Source organism: Amphiprion ocellaris, chromosome 17, assembly GCF_022539595.1.
Source record: "Amphiprion ocellaris isolate individual 3 ecotype Okinawa chromosome 17, ASM2253959v1, whole genome shotgun sequence".
NCBI classification, from domain to species: domain Eukaryota; kingdom Metazoa; phylum Chordata; class Actinopteri; family Pomacentridae; genus Amphiprion; species Amphiprion ocellaris.
The window spans coordinates 23,526,145-23,545,023 of record NC_072782.1 but is presented as its reverse complement, the minus strand read 5'-3'; the positions used below and the strand labels follow the sequence as shown (position 1 = coordinate 23,545,023).

The following is an 18,879-nucleotide window of genomic DNA, read 5'->3' as shown; positions in this document are numbered from 1 at the left end:
CTCGGAAATTTGGGGTTGGAAACGGTGAACAGATGTTCATCCGTTCATTTCATAAAATAAATTACAAGCTCTACTTGACCTTTTTGGTAGAATTATTTTAGCTCATTTGTTTTCGTAGGTACCTCAAGCATAAATTAGGAACATATTTCTACTGGAACAAAATACCACAAATATATTAAGTTTATTAATTTCATTACGATTCAAGAAACGAGTTGGTACAAAATTCATATCACTTCCATTCGTTTTGGGCATGGTGCAGCAGCTCTGCTATCAGGGGGTCAGTATTGTGTACTACAGGATGGGCTACTGAGCAACACTAGCAGGTCAGTGTAAGCTAAAACCTATCCTTATGTAATCAATCTATTGCTGCTTATGTGGCGCCACCCCAAGGCTGAAACATGTCACTGATACAAAATATACACTCACCAGCCACTTAATTAGGTACACCTGTTGAATTGCTTGTTAACACAAATGTTTAATCAACCAACCATATGCCAGCAGCTTAATGTATTTAGGCATGTAGACGTATTCATGGAAATATGCTGAAGTTCAAACGGAGTATCAGACAGAGGAAGAAAGGGAATTTAAGTGACTTGGAATGTGGCATGGTTGTTGGTGTCAGACGCGTTGGTTTGAGTATTTCAGAAATTGATGATCTACTGGGATTTTCACACATAACCATCTCTCGGGCTTACAGAGAATGGTGCAAAAAAGAGAAAATATCCAGTGAGCAGCAGTTGTGTGCATCAAAATACCTTGTTGATATGAGGTCAGAGGAGAATGGGCAGACTGGTTGGAGATGATAGAAAGGCAAAAGTAACTCCAATAACCACTCGTTTCAACTAAGGAATGCAGAATACCACCTCTGAACGCGCAGCAAGTGGAACTTTGAAGAAGATGGGCTACAGCAGCAGAAGACCACACCAGGTGCCACTTCTGTCAGCTAAGAACAGGAAACTGAGGCTACAGTTCACACAGGCTCACCAAAATTGGAGAATAGAAAACTGGAAAAACATTGCCTGGTCTGATGAGTCTCGATTTCAGCTGCAACATTCAGATGGTCAAAATTTGACGTAAAAAACATGAAAGCGTGGATCCATCCTGCCTTGTGTCAACGGTTCGGGCTGGTGGTGGTGTAATGGTGTGGGGGATATTTTCTTGACACACTTTGAGGCCCTTAGTACCAATTGAGCATCGTTTAAACACCACAGCCAACCTTGATATTGTTGCTAACCATGTTCATCCCTTTATGACCACAGTGTACCATCTTCTGATGGCTACTTCCAGCAGGATAATGCACCATGTCACAAAGCTCATATAATCTCAAACTGGTTTCTTGAACATGACAATGAGTTCACTGCACTCCAATGGTATCCAGTCACCAGATCTCAATCCAATAGAACCTTTAGGATGTGGTGGAACAGGAAATTGGCATCATGGATGTGCAGTCGACAAATCTGCAGCAACCGTGTGATGCTATTATGTCAATATGGACCAAAATCTCTGAGGAATGTTTCCAACACCTTGTTGAAAATATGATATGAAGAATTAAGGCAGTTCTGAAGTCTAAAGGGGGTTCAACCTTTTACTAGCAGTGGCCAGTGAGTGTATACATGTAGAAATAAATCCATTTCTACATTTGTGTCTTTCTACATTTGTTTATTTATCCTCTATTTTTACATTTCTTTGTGTCTGTATTTCTGTGTCTGTGTGTCAATAAGGCAGACTAACTTTACTCAAAGCATTGTGTGGAGTTCATGGAAGGCAAGCATAGTTAACTTGTCTCATGTAGAGTTAATAGGAATCGTTTGCTACTGTCTGTTGCATCCAACTGACCAATTCTGTTTAGACTGGGGTTTGGGCCACCCATCCAATGAACATATACACACAGAAATACAGAAATAAATTAAAGATGAAATTAAGAAATACAGAAATCACAGATGTAGAAATACAAAAACAGCCTTCTATCCATAAAGGAGTTCATAAAAAGAAATATGAAAATAAATTAAAAACATTAACTTCATTCTGAAATGTATTCAATTTTGTATCCTCCCTACATGTCCATTTAGTGTCTCAGTGAGGGTTTCTATGTAACAAAGGCTGTGTAGAGAGTCCTTCTCTGTTACTTGTAGCTGACAATTCTCCTCAGTGTTAAATGATATCTGAAAACAGACACTTCTTGATTTTTTCTTTAGTATATCTTTACATTTTTGTTAAAATTGTGGCAGGAAGACTGAGCAATTTGAATGGTTTGTGGTGTTACATTTACTGTACAAAGACAAAGACAAGTCACATGACACTACAGATCAAAGACTACCAAAGACACAACAAGATACTTTAACCATCAATATAACTTACTCAATCCAGATTATAAAATGCATAGATCAATGAAAGACTGTCAGAATCACCCAAGCTTCCACATATATAGCTGTTTGATGTCCAGTCAGTCATTTTCAGGTGTAATAAGCCCCTCCGCTCTTCCTGACTATACTCACAGACTGGATGAACTCTCTCAGTCTGTCCTCCCAGTCTTTGCACCAGCTATGGCTCCGCTCCAGGTTCTGGTAACGGGTGGGCAGCTTGTCCAAGGCCAGTACTGCTTCAGGCAGGTCAAAGGTCAGACCCGCCCTCAGCACTGTTGCCTGAAACTTGGCTGGAGATGCTGTTGCAACATAACACCTGCAATAAAAGTTTGGAGATTACTTACAGAGCTGGAGATCACACGTTGCATGCCCCTGTCTAATGGAAAAATAGTTTAGAACTGATACAGAGTCACAATTGCCAGTAGCCTAAAACCTCATATGAACATACCTGCACTATGCTCAGAACCAATTCAGGATCATTCTTCCTCACAGAACTGCTTAAGCTCAGCTAGACTCTGAATGAACTGTTGGTTTGTTTCCATCTTCATGTTTCAGGGTCTGCTGAAATCATTTTAGCAAAGTTGCTGCATCACTGGAACTCAACAATTACTTTTGGTTATTACTCCGCCAAGGAACACAGTGGAGTTATGTGACGATCGTATGTTTGTCCGTCTGTTTGTCTGATTAGATCTGGGCAGTGATGTGGCTTATAGACTGGATCCACGGATTTATCAAAGATTTCTGTATCATTGCGAGATAGCGGCACGGCGTCACTGTAACTATGACAACAAGTGAACACTACGTCAGCTGCCTGCTGATGATCACATGATTGCAATCCTACTACAAATCCACCGCTGCGGACTTATCGGCACTTATCCGTTGGAAATGATACAAGAAATAATTAATTAAATTGTGGGGGTGTTTCCGAGTCCCATCAATTCCTGCCATCCGCTACATATTTAGATCATGCGATTTGGTATCCGTACATAACGTACACATGCATAACACACGTCTGTGCTCAGCGCAAGGTCATTTTGTTTGTGAGTACATCTATATTAAATGGCCACATTCTATGTTACCGTAATTTCTGATCATCAATAACTAATAAACAAATGCTGCATTCCTAAAAAACACTAAAATGCTGCATTTCTGAAAATGCCATATGGGGGAATAAACAACCTTGGCAGAATACTGTGCTCTCCAAGTGCTTTTCTAGTTATAAGTGACAGGAGTAATGATTCAAACAAAAAACAGAATCATGCATTAATATGACTGAGTCCTCAGATCAGAAAAAGACAGGTTAGTGGTAGAAACTGTGCTGCCTCTGCGGTGTACTGAAATCTGGTACAGGGGATACCCATAATAAATCAGAATTGCCTTTACTTTTGCTTGCTATGTTACCTATTTATTAGTCTTCCTCAGGCAAACACTGTTAAGATCTAATGAGTTCATGACATGTGGTCTTGGTCTAGTTTATGTTTACAATGACATGAATTCAATATTTGACTCATGTTACCTCCTAGTGTCTTGTTAACCTCCCAACTAATGGCACCCATATGACCAATCTAGTTGGTCAAAATGCTGTAAATAAAAGCTGAGGGAGTCAGAGTGCAGGTACTGCTTGAAATACATATTACCCTGCTGACATCAACATTTAGCTCCAAGCACTCATCTAAGTACAGCTGAAAGAGTGAAGATCTCTTCTTCTTCTGGTCCTTTGCTTTTGTTTAGACTTGCCTCTTAGGTCTTGGCAGAGTTAAACATTTTCTACTTCCTAAACATCAAATTGTCTCTGCTGAAATCATTGTTTGGTGCAGTTTCAGCTGACATTTTAGACGACTGCAACAAGCTTAAGATGATCAGAGAATGATCAGTAGAGTGTAAGAGGACCTGGGCCACCCTGCTGGTACCTATTTCTACAACAGAGAAGTCAGAATTAATATGTGTATGTGAATAATTAGAAGTCAGTATGTCTGACCTGTTGACCCCAGGGCTGTGAGGACAGTGGTAGTGATGCCATACAGCCACAGCTGAGTGAGGGCAAAGCACATATTCGTTTTCATCCCAGCACCTCCTCATGATCTCCAGGATCCCTTCATCAGTCACTGTGCCAGTCGATAGAACCTGTGACAGCTACAAAAAAAACCAAAGGGAAGATTATAGAAGTATTGATGGTAGATGGGTGGTCTTACTATAAACACAGAGGATAAGCATGTCTGGATAAATACAGTAGATGCAGTGAATGCTGAATGACTGGTACCAGTTTGCGGTGGTTTTCAGGCAGAGTGTGTCTATGTGAACGTTGAAACTTCTCCATCATGGTCTTTACTAAAGCTTCATTTCTGCCGAGCAGCAGCCAGAACACTCGTTCCATGTTGTACGGGTCCTACAGGCCACAAATACAGCAGCATGACACTATTCTGAGAGGAGAAACATATCACTGCAACTTTAAAAGTCCCCTCTAGTCTCTGATTTTTTCCCACAAAACTCCCTTTGGTGTGTCAGAGGTATATATTCAGAGGTTTGCTCCATGAAAAGAATCCTGTCATGCTTTAAAATGGCTTAGATGTCTTACAGCATACAAAAGGCACCTTATGGACATGGAAAAACAAACGTGTATGGATTCGTTGTGGATTGGTAGATCAGTCCATCTGTCCAGCAGCTTGAGTTTGGTCCACAATGAAGAACAACTGACCTGACTGTTATAGAAATAGCACTGTTGCCTTGCAGCTAGAAGATTCCTAGTTCGCATCCTGGCCTGGGCCTGGATCTTTCTGCATGGAGTTTACATGTTCTCACTGTACATGTGTGGGTTTTCTCCGGGTTCTCTGGCTTCCTTCCACAGTCCAAGAACATGCTGAGATTAATTGGTAACTCTAAATTGTTTGTAGGTATGAATGTGAGTGTGGTTGTTTGTCTCGATATATAGCCCAGTGATAGACTGGTGACCTGTCCAGAGTGTACCCTGTCTTCACCCTAAGTCAGCTGGGATAGACTCCAGCCCCTTGTGACCCTAATGAGGATTAAGCGGTGTATAGAAAATGGATGGATGGATAGATTAATATTCAAGACATCAAAACTATGAATGAATACATATGGAATTATGTTGTAAACAAGAAAGTGTTAAACCAACCAGAATGTTTTATATTTTACAGTCTTCAAAGTAGCCCCCTTTTGCTTTGATTACTGCTTTGCACACTCTTGGCATTCTCTCCATGATCTTCATGAGGTAGTCACCTGAAATGGTTTTCCAACAGTCTTGAAGGAGTTTCCAGAGATGCTGAGCACTTGTTGGCCCTTTTGCCAACAATCTGCAGTTCATCTCATCCCAAACCATCTGGATTGGGTTTAGGTCAGGTGACTGTGGAGGCCAGGTCATCTGATGCAGCACTCCATCACTCTCCTTCTTGGTCAAACAGCCCTTACACACCCTAGAGGTGTGTTTGGAGTCATTGTCCTGTTGAAAAATAAATGATGGTCCAACTAAACGTAAACCGGATGGGATGGCATGTCGCTGCAGAATGCTTTGGTAGCCATGCTGGTTCAGTGAGCCGTCAGTTTTGAATAAATCCCCAACAGTGTCACCAGCAAAGCTCCCCCACACCATCACACCTCCTCCTCCATGCTTCACGGTGGGAACCATGCATGTAGAGATCACCCATTCACTTTCTCTTGTCTCACAAAGCGATAGCAGGTGGAACCAAAGATCTCCAATTTGGACTCATCAGACCAAAGCGCTAATTTCCACTGGTCTAATGTCCATTCCTTGTGTTTCTTGGCCCAAACAATCCTCTTCTTCTTGCTGTTCATCCTCAGTAGTGGTTTCTTTGAAACAATTCCCCCATGAAGGCCTGATTCATAGAGTCTCCTCTGAACAGCTGATGTAGAGATGTGTCAGCTACTTGAACTCTGTGAAGAATTTATGTAGGCTCTAATCTGAGGTGCTGTTAATTTGCATTTTCTGAGGCTGGTGACTCTAATGAACTTATCCTCAGCAACAGAGGTGACTCTTGGAATTCTTTTCTTGGGGCAGTCCTTGTCTGAGCCAGTTTCATCATAGTGTTTGATGGTTCTTGTGACTGCAGTGAGGATACATTCAAAGTTCATGAAATTTTCCAGACTGACTGACCTTAATTTCTTAAAGTAGTGATGGACTGTCATTTCTCTTTGCTTAGCTGATTGGTTCTTGCTATAATATGGATTCAACAGTTGTCAAATAGGGCTGTCCACTGTGTACTAACCCTACCTCTGCACAACACAACTGATGATCTCAAACACATTAAGAAGGTAAGTAATTCCACAAATTAACCTTGACAAGGCACACTTGTGAAGTGAAAACCATTTCAGGTGACTACCTCATGAAGCTGATTGAGAATGCCAAGAGTGTGCAAAGCAGTAATCAAAACAAAAGGGGACTACTTTAAAGAATCTACAGTATAAAACATATTCTGGTTTAACACTTCTTTTGCTTACAACATAATTCCATCTGTGTTCTTTCATAGTTCTGATGTCTTCAGTATGTATCTACAATGTAAAAAATAACTAAAATAGATAAAAACCATTGAATGAGAAGGTGTGGCCAAACCTTGAACTGGGTCTGTATGTCTGTCTGTATGCAATTATTCTCTTACAAAACCAATTACAAATAATTTTAATAAGTTGGATCAAGATTAAAGGAAAGGTCCACTACACAGTCAGATAAAACGATGTGGTTATAGTGTTTGAAAATAAAATAGAGAAAGTCATGTTTTTTATCGATATCTTTAACAATCCCTCTGACATGAGATGTTGTAACTATAGGTAGTGTAGCTGCAGTACCTGGATGTCTATAGCAGGGGCCAAAGTTTGTGTGACATTAGCTGCCATGGAAAAGTCCCCAGTAGTTACTGTCCTGTGTACTATGTCATTAGAATTCACCATGGCAACCAGTTTCAGGGGCAAGCCCATCTGCTTTAGGATGTAGCCAGCTGAGACAGACAGAAAGAACAATAAAAGACTAAGAAGCATGTCTCATGTGAGAGGGACAAAACATTTTAATGACAGACAAGTCTGTCTTTTCAAGATAGGATTACTCTGATAAAAAAAAAAAAAAACTTTTTCCACCCACATGACAACATAAACTCTACAGATCAACGATTAAACAGAACCCCTGTGTTATAGAAACATTCACTTTGTGGATCCTGCTGACATAGATCCTTTCAATAAGTGATCTGCCTGATCTGAAGATCTCATAAACCTGCTAGTGAAATACGGTCAGAGCACATCTCTAATGTGGACATGTGTGTGACAATGAAGGGCTCTAATTCTCACATGAATCTTGAATTAAATTCAAAATTTAAGCCAGTATAATTAGATCAGGAATGGAATTAAATGAGTGATGTGAGTGTGTGTCTGTATAACATTTTTCTCCCTCAGAAAAGACCTTCCAGTCATTAAAAAGGGCTCCCTTAGTCAGGGGTTTTGATGCCATCATAACAAAATCTTGATATATCACCCCTATACTTGCCATTTATAACAGATATGATTGGTTACTTAAAATAAACAACAGTGGCATATAAGCGTTTCCCTGTAAAGTTTAAAGCTTTTCTTGAAGTGAACACACAAAAAAAGGCAAAGCGCTCTCAGAAAAGATGCTGGGTGCAGTGCTTTTTCTCCAGGTGGTCATGTGCAGGCACACACGATGGATAAAAGAATCGAACCCTCAAACCTTTAAGCTGCAGAAAATTATGAGCCACCTATGTTGTAATTGCATTTACACAATCAAAACAGTAAAAAAAAAAAAAAAAAGGACAATGTTGTCATATTTTGCCAGTTAAAAGAGGTGCTTAACTCGTTTAAAAAAAAGATTTGTTTTTGCACTTTTTTTTAATCCTTTAGTATGGAGCAGTTGAAGAGTGACAGGAAATGTTGGGGAGAAGAGATGGAAAATGACAAATCTCAAATCATGTCATGGATCGTGGCCACTGCTACAGGAACTTTCAGCCCCCATTCATTGGTCACCTGCTCAACCAGGTGAGCTATCTAGGCGCCCCAATGTTTAAGCCTTAAAACTGTCAAAATGTGAAATTATTTTTTGTTTATTATGTAACTAAGGCAAAGAATACATAAGGCAAATGAACTATCAGCTGTGTAGAATAGCTGTAATCAACCCACCTGCAATGTTTCCTGCCCCTCCAGTTGGAACCACCACCTCCAGCTCAGGCAGGGCTGTGTCAGCGTCGGCCTTTTCCATTCCACTGAGCTCCAGATAAGCATAGATGAAGTGGGCGAGTTGTATCATGACTCTAGAGAAGTTGACTGAGTTGAGGCTCATAAGGCCATGAGACTTCACCAGGTCCTGGTCAGCAAACAGACGGCGCAGAGGCTGGTCTATGTCATCTGAGCTGCCGTCCGCTAACAAAATAGAAACAGATCGCATTTGATTCTAAGAAACTCGATCCATTCATCCATTATCTATATATCGCTTAATCCTCATTAGGGTCTCGGGGTGCTGGAGTCTATCCCAGCTGACTTAAGGTGAAGGCTGGGGACACCCTGAACAGGTCACCAGTCTATCACAGGGCTACACATAGAGACAAACAATCACACTCACATTCATACCTACAAACAATTTAGAGTTACCAATTAATCTCAGCATGTTTTTCGACTGTGGGAGGAAGCCAGAGTACTTGGAGAAAACCCACACATGCACAGGGGGAACATGTAAACTCCATGCAGAAAGATCCCAGGCCGGGACGCAAACCGGGGATCTACTTTTTAAGAAAATCTTTAAAGTATAAATAACTTAATATAAGCTTCGACCAGTGTACCTGCAAACACATGGACATTATCTTGCACACAGGAGATCATGTGTCTCTCTTGCACTGGAGTGATGCGTCCTCGGGGGTAAACCACCACCACATCCAACCCAGGGAGACCTTTTGCACTCTGGATGGCTGAGCCACCAGTGTCCCCTGATGTACCTGGAGATCAAACCACAAGTGGACTGATTCACATACATGACATTTATTATCAAGTATATAATAATGTCTATCTGACAATAGGCAAGCACTAAATTTAAACAAATTCTTTGTCTGGGTAGTGCAAATGTCCAGTAAATGCAATAATAATTAGATGCAAAAGTGAGAAGGGTCTTCACATTCAGCCTCACACGGTATTTACAGATACAATGTGCTGCTGTTTTTCCCTCAGCTCTTGTCTGTAGCATGAAGCTAGTTTAAAATACATTACCTGCCCCCCCAAAAAAGTTGCACACATTCTAATATTTCATTGGACTGCTTTTAGCTCTGAGAACGACACACATTTGCTGTGGCATCATTTTGATAAGCTTCTGCAAAGTCACAGCATTTATTTCTGTCCAGAGATGCACTAATTTTCTGCCAAGATCTTATTGATGATGGGAGAGTCTGACTGCTGTGCAAAGTCTTCTCCAGAACATCCCAAAGATGCTCAGTGGGGCTGAGGTCTGGACTCTGTAGAGGCCAATCCATGTGTGAAAATAATGTCTCATGCTCCCTGAACCACTCAGTGTCAGCCCCATGAATCCTGGCATCTTGGAACATGTCCATGCCATCAGGAAAGAAAAACTCCATTGACGAAAAGACCTGGTCATTCAGTATATTCAGGTAGTCAGCTGACCTCATTCTTTGGGCACTGAAAGTTGCTGAACCTGACCAACCCCAGATCATAACACAGTCTCCACAGGCTTGTACAGTAGACACTAGCCATGATGAGGGCATCACTTCATCTGCCTCTCTTCTTACCCTGATGCCCCTATCACTTTGGAACAGGGTAAATCTGGACTCATCAAACCACATGACCGACCACATTTGTTCCTTGAAGATGATGGTTCACCACTATAGTGGTTCACCACCGCTTAAACATGGTTGTATAAGAAATGAGAAGCTACTCACTGCAAAAGCTAGGGTTAAATATTCATCACTGTGGTAATTATCCAATGGAATGCTCTGACCTATTTGCTTAGTTAAATCCAGGTGGCAACTTTTTTTTTGGACGGGCAGTGTATTAGGCCAAAGATTGTAAGAATTCAATTAAACACATCAAATTATGGAAGTAACACAGAAGCAGTCATCTTTGTTTTTTTGCCATGACCATTTGGAGACTCCAGCTAATATGTTTTTGACCAAATGTAGAAGGAAGAAAACATCTGTATTGATCATTTGTTATGGCTCCTAGTCATTATGAGTCTTGAAGCGAAAGGAAGATTTTAAGTGATGCTTACAGATTTAGTAATTCAGTGTTGGGAGGAGGTTGGGGTAGATGGATGGATTTATAACAGTTTAAGCCTTAATATGGCGAACCAGTGTTTGTGTGCTCTGTTCTAGTAGCAGTCAACTTTTTTAAAACCCTAATCATGATGGTTTAAAATTTCACAATTTTTGTAACCATGACAACAAAGGTCTCCAAACCTTAATGAAGTAAATGTTTATAAACTCAAACTACAACATTTCTCCAACAGTCACTTTAACCCAAACCACATTATTTTCTTGAAAATGGCTTCCAGCCTACATCTAATCAAAGCTTTTCCATACAGCATTGGATGAAAAAAGGTTTTATTTTTGAAATACTGGATATGGTTTTGGACTTTATTCTCTAGCAAACAGTAAAAAGATGTTTTTTCTTTCTTACCTACAAGAACCATAGCTCTGCGATTCTCTTTTCGCAGGAAGTAGTCGAGGAAGCGCACAGTGCAGGTCATAGCTAAGTCCTTAAAGGCCAAGGTGTCTCCATGAAAGAGCTCCAAGACAGACAAACCGTTCTTCAGCCGGGCAATTCTGACAACCTCAGGCACAGAGAAACCAGACAGGGCTTCACCCACCAGGACTGTGAGACGGAAACACACAGAGAGGAAGTTGTTCGATTAACATTTTAGTTGTTTTGCATCCATTGGCTACCTAGTTCACACTGATAGTATGAGTTCTGTTCAAGATATACCTTGATCTCCTGTTATGATTCCTTTACATATCTATTACTGTCAAACTGCATGTTGCTATCGTAGTGAATATTCCCCCAGCTCACCTTCAAGATCATCTCTGGGGATCAACTGAGTGGGAATGAACAGTGAGGCAACCTCCACCACCAGTTTGGTGTAAGGTAGCCCCTTCCAGCACCTCAGGGTGTCTGAGCTAAGCACAGGCAAACTCTCTGGCATGAACATCCCTCCGTCTGGTGCAAAGCCTGAAAACAGCACATCCCGGAAGTCCCATCCATGGACCCCACCACGAGTACTGCAGTATTTCATCTCGCAAACCTGTCAACAAAGAGTCACACATCTGCTACAGCTGCCCTTCACAAATTTCCCAGATTGTACTTCAAACCTCAGTTCATAAAACATCTCTTTCAAAAGTGTCTTCTATATAATCAGAACTGTAGAAAGACCACCTGAGCAAGGCTGGTTTACCAACTGGATAAAGGGAGCAATTGCAGCTAGGGGCCCAAGAAGGCAGCTGTCTTCAGTTCAGTTGATAAATCACAAAAATAATGAATTGGTAAAGACACAAACACAATAAACAGGTAACGTGGTTACAGTAACTAAAAAGGACAATATTAAAAAAGTATATGAAATTAATGATATACACTACCGTTCAAAAGTTTGGGGTCACCCAGGCAATTTCATGTTTCCAATGAAAACTTACACCTTTATTCATGTGTTAACACAATTGCACAAGGGTTTTCTAATCATCATTAGCCTTTCAACACAAATCACACAATGTCCCATTAGAACACAGGAGTGATGGTTGCTGGAAATGTTCCTCTGTACCCCTATGTAGATATTCCATTAAAAATCAGCTGTTTCCAGCTAGAATAGTCATTTACCACATTAACAACGTCTAGACTGTGTTTCTGATTCATTTAATGTTATCTTCATTGAAAAAAAATGCTTTTCTTTCACAAATAAGGACATTTCTAAGTGACTCCAAACTTTTGAACAGTAGTGTATAAGAATGCAGAACTTCATACAAAGTTGTCTGCCCATGAGTTTGAGCAGTTAGTATTTTGAAGCATGCCGTAACTGTTAGGAGGTCTGCGCTGTAGTTGAAAATTAACAAATACCGCTGTCAAAGTTTCACATTATGAAAGCTCCTGGCTTATGGCAGCTATCATACCTGCTAAGTAAGCACATGTTGCGTGCATCACACTAGCTAACGTAACCACACACAGAGCATGCACCATACCTACTTACCTCTTGTAACAAAAGTGATTTAAACAGACTATTTCAGCAGGTTCAGATGACTTGGTGCCAGTCGTTGCTGCTTTGTAGTTAATGCCTACTAAACTAAGAGGCATAGATCTTCTGACAAGCTGTTCACCATGATGAGAAAGATAAAAGTTGAACTTTGAAACAACCTTTATGAGGAACTGCTTACTTATTCTGAAGTAAGTCTAACTGTCTTACTTTAGATATTCTATCCATTATTGGCATTCCCTGGGTTTTCTTGCACATCTGTATTCAAACCAACTTCTAATTTCACACAATATGTATGTTACATTTCCACAGTAGACAGTAACATATCATATCTATTTAATACATGTATCAATAGCTCTCACTCACTCTGCCTCCACCTTACAGTTGTCTACTCACTTCTCTGAGCTTCTGTACAGTAAAGCAGCACCTCGTTGAAGCAGATCATTTATTACAGCCAGTGCACTTTGCATTTCTGCAGTGACAGAAACATGTCAGGAGAGCTCAGCTGCTGGGGCCACTGCTTTGTCACCAAGCAGAGGTTTACAACCAGTCTGGGTAAACCAAAATTTACTGCATTTTTAAACACAGCCGTGCTAAACTGAGCCCATCTGCTCTGTCAAAATGAGCACCAGTTCAGCTGACCCAAAGTTAAACTGCAGCTGATCTGGGTGTCTGAGAGGTCAAACAGAGGTGTGTCAGAACCTCAACATAATGCTGGGAGCAGGCATGTGTTCCCAGTACGCTCTGCAACAGAGGAACTATTGTGATCTCTAGTGTTAACTGTGTTTTCTGTTGGTGACATTTCCATGTTGTTACTCATTACGAGTGAGTACACAATTAGTAACTCTGTGCCTCAGGTGCCTTGTTGCATGGAGGACAGCTTCCATCCATTCATTGTCTAAGGGTCATGGAGTCTATCCCAGCTGACTTAGGGTGAAGGCAGGGGACACCCTGGACAGGTCACCAGTCTATCACAGGGCTAACAATCACACTCACATTCACACCTACAGACAATTTAGAATCACCCATTAACCTCACCATGTTTTGGACTGTGGGAGAAACGTGTAAACTCCATGCAGAAGGAGCCCAGGCCCAGACTGGGACGCGAACCGGGGATCTTCCAGCTGTGAGGCGACGAAGCTAACCACCGTTCCTATATGCAACAGTGTAACTCAAAGCAAAAAACGACTAGCACCAAGTCACACAAATGATGACTGCCTAGGACTATTATTAAATAAAATTATTCTAAGGATTTTATTCAATAGTGTACAGCAACGACTGACACCAGGTGCTGTGTATCTGCTGAATATCTTTTTAAATCATTTTGTGATAACAGCAAGTATTGCTCTTGCTCTGTGTACTTAGCAAGTATGATAGCTGCTATAAACCATGACTTCTTGTAAAGTGAAAACTTTGACAGTGGTGATTATTATCCTGAAGTTACCTCGATAACTATAAATTCTGCCTCATAGTAGAGGCCTCAGGCTATAGATATCTCCTGTTCAGTGTCATTACAGCGTCTAGCTTACCTCGACTTGTCAGAGGAACCGTTATGGAAAGTGGGACGGGGCCAGAGCCTTTGAAAGAGAGAGTCGCGACAGCGGAGGTGAAAAAAAAATGCTTGATGGTCATGTGAGATACACGGAGACAACAGAAAGTTCCTGCAAGTTCTAAGCGGGAAATTAGAATCTGTAAAGTGACAGAACGGCTAAAGGGCTCTGGACTGGACTGGACGTAGCCAACAGTACGTCATCTGTAACGTCCTGATCGCCATCTTGGATTTTTCTGAAGCCAGTCCAGAGAAGGTAATTTAGAAAAGAGATGGACCCGGAGAGCAACGAGGGCGGGACAGAGCCGAAGACACTGGAGTGTGCAAGTGTACAGGTGGGTACTGTACCGACTGCTACAGGATGTACCGACGAGACAGACACCACAGGTCAGCGTTAAAGTCACGAGTAACTTGTATTGTTTTCCTTCAGGACAGCATGACATATTGAGAGAGTGACCTACGTGACTGCAGCTGAAGTTATCGTGTGAGTTAACTTTAGACTACCTGTAACCTCTGAAGGCAAACCTGTTCGAACATCGTGTTTTAAATTTGTTCTGTAGATCTCAGGTTACGTTTCCTGCTTTAGTGTGATGAAAAATGGGTTTACAGGTCACAGCTGATCAATCATAACGGATCGATAACGTTACTACAGTGTTTTAACTGTTGTCGCCATGCTGTTCGTTAATGGTCAGCAGATAGAAATGAGCTCATGGAATTAAATTAACCACAGAACACAGTCACTGATGAATGGCGATCTGTCAGTTCAGTGAATAAAGAACAGTTCAGTTCTGAGTTAATATCTATGTTCTTTGGTTCAATATCAGTGTCAGACTGTGGACAGTTTTCAACAGCTTCTGTTCATTATACTGAGAAAAATATCTATTGAAATTATTCTTTTTCTTTCAGAAAAGTAACATGACAGAAGTCTACCCACCATATCAAGAGCATGACAGTCAACCACAGAGGTGAGTGATAGTTACTTTCTGCTGCTGTTTCTCTACAGCTGAGCTGAGGGAACAATGTATTGTCAGATAATTGTGTGGAGCTCATGTGATCAGAGTGCTGTTTCTTTTCCTTTTTGTCCAAAGCTCACATTATGACACATTAGAATAAAGTAACAAAGAGCAAACTTTAGACTCCATCTGTATGTGGCGCACGGAGGGGTCGGGGATAAACTAACGTGCTACAATTACTGAATGTAGACACCGGCCAGACAACGCCACCCTGGGACTTTCACCCAGGGAATTATAACCACCACTAATGAGAAGGCAACTCAGGTTCGTTCTACTGATGAGGCAGGAGACATGGTTCCAGTGCAGGCAAAAAAATACAAATTTTATTTAATACCGAAAATACTCAGTTTAAAACCAAGAAAAAGAAAAAAAACAACCATTCACACGAGATTGTTAAATGACGGGTTTGGGGACTAATCAGAGCTGGGGGCTCTCTGGTGGAGGTTTGGGCCAACGGGCATCACAAGGGAGCCCAAGAGAAATCACCCCACTCACACGTGAACACGCGCACACCCACACCCACACATACATACATACATACACACACACACCTGAGTGAAGAATTTAAAAAAAAAAAAAAAAACAACCAGGGGATGAGCAGCACGCCACACAGGAAGGGGTTCCCACCACCTGAAGACACCAGTCCCCACCACCGGAGGCCCACAGCTTCTGCAAACCACAAAGGGAAGGGAACAGTTATTAACAGGTTTCCATAAATCAGTTGACAAAATAACAATTACCAGCACTTAAGAGAACTACTTAACATAATAAAAAAAACTAATTTATCAAAACTGAAACATTCAATTAACTGAATGAATGAACATTAACTTATACTTAAACAAAATCCACTGCATACAAAATGACTAATCAAGTGCAGTCACGTGACACAAATCCTAAAATCAGACAAAGAAAATACCTAACAAACACAAATAGCCACGTGACTGCAGTAAATACTCAAAAAAAACAAGGGGAAAAGAGAGAAAATTAAACCCTATTTTCACACATGCACTCTGAACATTAAAATAAGCAGTATGTACAACCGTTGGTCAGCGGCCACAGAGACAAGCTGGAAACAGCCCAACACCCACAGCGCCAACACAAAAGCAGATAACAGACTGAAAGAAGGCGAAGCCGACCGGCAAGCGTCGGTAACACAGACCCACGTCTGCGAAACAAACCCACGGAGGCAAAACAGCAGCGTCTCCTACGTTTGGGACCCCGTGTAGCCAGCACAGCTCCAGACAAGCGGCGGCCCGCCAATCAGTAAATTTTGTCCACCACAAGGGAACGGGGAGCAACCGGCAGCCACGGTAACAGCCGAAAATGACAAGCTGTTACACACATGCAACATAAACACATTATGGGATCGTAAGCAAAGGAAACCTACCAGTAACAGCTCGCGAGCGGCTCACGGCTCGAACTGGACATACAGCAGTCAGCGAGCGGCTCAGCTCTCTGGCTATGGACACCCAACAGTGACCCTATAAAAATAAACAGCCTCTATAACCACTAGACATGAACACAGCCTTAAAAAAAAGGGCAAACAATGCAGCAACTGCTACCATACCTGTTAGCAATGGTAAACAGGAAGTGAGGCAAACAGGAAGTGAGGCAAACAGGAAGTGAGGGGAAGCGGGGCGTGCCCCTGATGTTGCAGCAAGAGAACAGTGAGTAACCCCTTTGCCCGGCTTTATAGTGCATCCTCTTGTCATGATTGGTCAAAGCAAGGCACGGTCATTATGTCACAGGAGCATAACACAGCCAGCCCAAGGAGAGTGCAGCATTCATCCTGCTACATGTAGCTTTAAGTAGTTTGTTGACAACAGTAACTGCAGTTGGAATTGAAGAACCCTGTGGATCTTTATCTGACCGTTAAATTGTATTTTCCTTCCAGCCATTATGTGGATCATTGGGGGCAGCAACATCTGATGTGAGCTGAGAGCTACAGAGAACATGATCACTGAGCTGTAGTTGTCTGAGGTGGAAGAACTTCCTCCACTTATTCATCCAGTCCTGGTGACGACAAGCAGCAACCAATGTCCTCCTCATCCACTGCAGTGAGAGTAACCTGAGGTTGTCACAGCAGTGATGGAGGACCTGCAGCACCTCCACCTGCAGTCTCCTGACATGAAGATCATCTTCTGTGGCACCACAGAGATGCAGGTTCAGCGCAGGTATCAATCTAGGTAAGACTGACAGGCTCACAGGTTTGTGAGCAGTGTTATCGCTGGATATGTTCATGTTCTCAGTGTACAGACTGCTGCACTCTGCACCATATTTGAAGTATTCTTTTATATTATGGTTTGTCATGTTTACCATTTCTACTGTAATTCATACTTTTTAGTAAAAATAATATTGCACTGCAGATTTAACTCCCTCTCTTAATACTGCACACTCGTGAGTTAAGTATTTACACTACTGTAAGCTATACACATTATTTATTTCAGCCTTTTATTACATTAATTTATACATCTTTCCATCTCATATTTGTTAAAATATATTTTAAATGTGCAATAAAGGTATTAATGAAGCTCTTGCCCTAAATGTGTTTGTTTTTACTCTGTATATCTCCTCTAAATACAACATGTACAGTGTTGTAAATATACAAGACTGCACTGACTGTTTTGCCAGAATTTATAATTAATTACAAGACTATTTTAATGTTGGCTTTAAAGCATAAATAATATAAATGTTGATGAGTTGTTCTTTGACAGTGAAGGATGAAGGATCAGAAGATAGATATAAAGTTTGTGCTTTCTTTATGTGTGTAATCAACATGTTGGTGATGAAAAACTGTCAGCTCTTCAGCACACATTTGAGTCTGTATGTCTAATAGATACTTGTAAAGCGGTAAGAGCAGTTACAGGAGTTAGATTTTGTTCCTGAAAGTACACTGATGTGAAAATGATATCTTCTATTTTTGCATATTTGTCACACTTGAATATTTTCAGATCATCTAATTTTAAAATAGTATTTATATATTTCACCAGTCACACAATCTGATTACTGCCAAGCTTGTTGAACCCAAATATCACTTAAATAGAGCTCGTCTCAAAAAGCAGCACATTATGCCATGTTCTAAAGAGATTCAAGAGCGGACGCCAAACAAGGACCGACACGTGTCGTTGACATTTAGGTTTAGGTGAGAGAGATTTTCAATCCATGACTTCAGTTATAGATGGCTTGCAGTAATAATGGACTTAAAACACAGTTGATTTATTCCATCATTCATTTTAATGCACATCTGCAAACATGTAAAAACATATATATAGGTCGTAACACTGAAGAATTTACAAAAATTTGCTTACAAAATTTCAAATCATGCAAATAACATAAAACATATAATGACACGACCCACTCCCTCCAACAATGCACAGACACACAAAAAAAGCCATCAGGATAGAAATAAATACACTTTAAAAAGAGGAGCATGTAGATGTAATTAGTAACAGTCCCTCAAAAAATATTCACTCAACATTTCTGCACATGATAAAAAATACTTTCAAATGTAAAATGTCTTCATTTTGGTCTTAGAAGGCATGCTCATTCAAACTGAACAGAATATTCCAGACATCTACAAGTGGTTCAATGTAGATACATGACACTCAACAATGTTGTTTACAACTGCTTTTACCAGAACCACATCAGGTAAAATGAAACAGTGCAGTTTGCGGTAGCAGGTTTTTAGCTGATTCTCTGTGCAGTTTGAAGGTGTGGTATAGCCCAAACCAAAGTTCAAAAGATTTA

The 18,879-nt window shown here is 40.9% G+C and overlaps 1 protein-coding gene and 1 long non-coding RNA gene across 5 annotated transcripts; one reads left to right on the top strand and one right to left on the bottom strand.

Annotated features, from left to right (window-relative positions):
* Window positions 1–162: 162 nt before the first annotated feature.
* thnsl2 (threonine synthase-like 2) lies at window positions 163–16,714 on the bottom strand. 4 transcript variants are annotated; one of them, XM_023285356.3, is made up of 10 exons: window positions 16,700–16,714; window positions 16,520–16,613; window positions 11,403–11,634; window positions 11,013–11,207; window positions 9,173–9,325; window positions 8,517–8,756; window positions 7,182–7,330; window positions 4,624–4,749; window positions 4,342–4,496; window positions 163–2,679 (listed from the first exon to the last, which is right to left on the bottom strand). In XM_023285356.3, the coding sequence occupies exons 3-10, from the start codon at window positions 11,623–11,625 to the stop codon at window positions 2,454–2,456; spliced, it is 1,467 nt and encodes a 488-aa protein (XP_023141124.2). In that variant the 5' UTR covers window positions 11,626–11,634; window positions 16,520–16,613; window positions 16,700–16,714; the 3' UTR covers window positions 163–2,453. The 4 variants fall into 4 exon arrangements, with proteins under 4 accessions (XP_023141124.2, XP_054860118.1, XP_054860117.1 ...); XM_055004143.1 differs by lacking the exons at window positions 16,520–16,613; window positions 16,700–16,714 and adding an exon at window positions 14,100–14,238; XM_055004142.1 differs by lacking the exons at window positions 16,520–16,613; window positions 16,700–16,714 and adding an exon at window positions 13,609–14,021.
* Window positions 14,361–17,662, top strand: LOC111578510 (uncharacterized). Its single transcript, XR_004848580.2, has 4 exons — window positions 14,361–14,446; window positions 14,550–14,603; window positions 15,026–15,084; window positions 17,027–17,662. It is a non-coding gene; the product is annotated as an uncharacterized LOC111578510 (long non-coding RNA).
* Window positions 17,663–18,879: the final 1,217 nt, after the last annotated feature.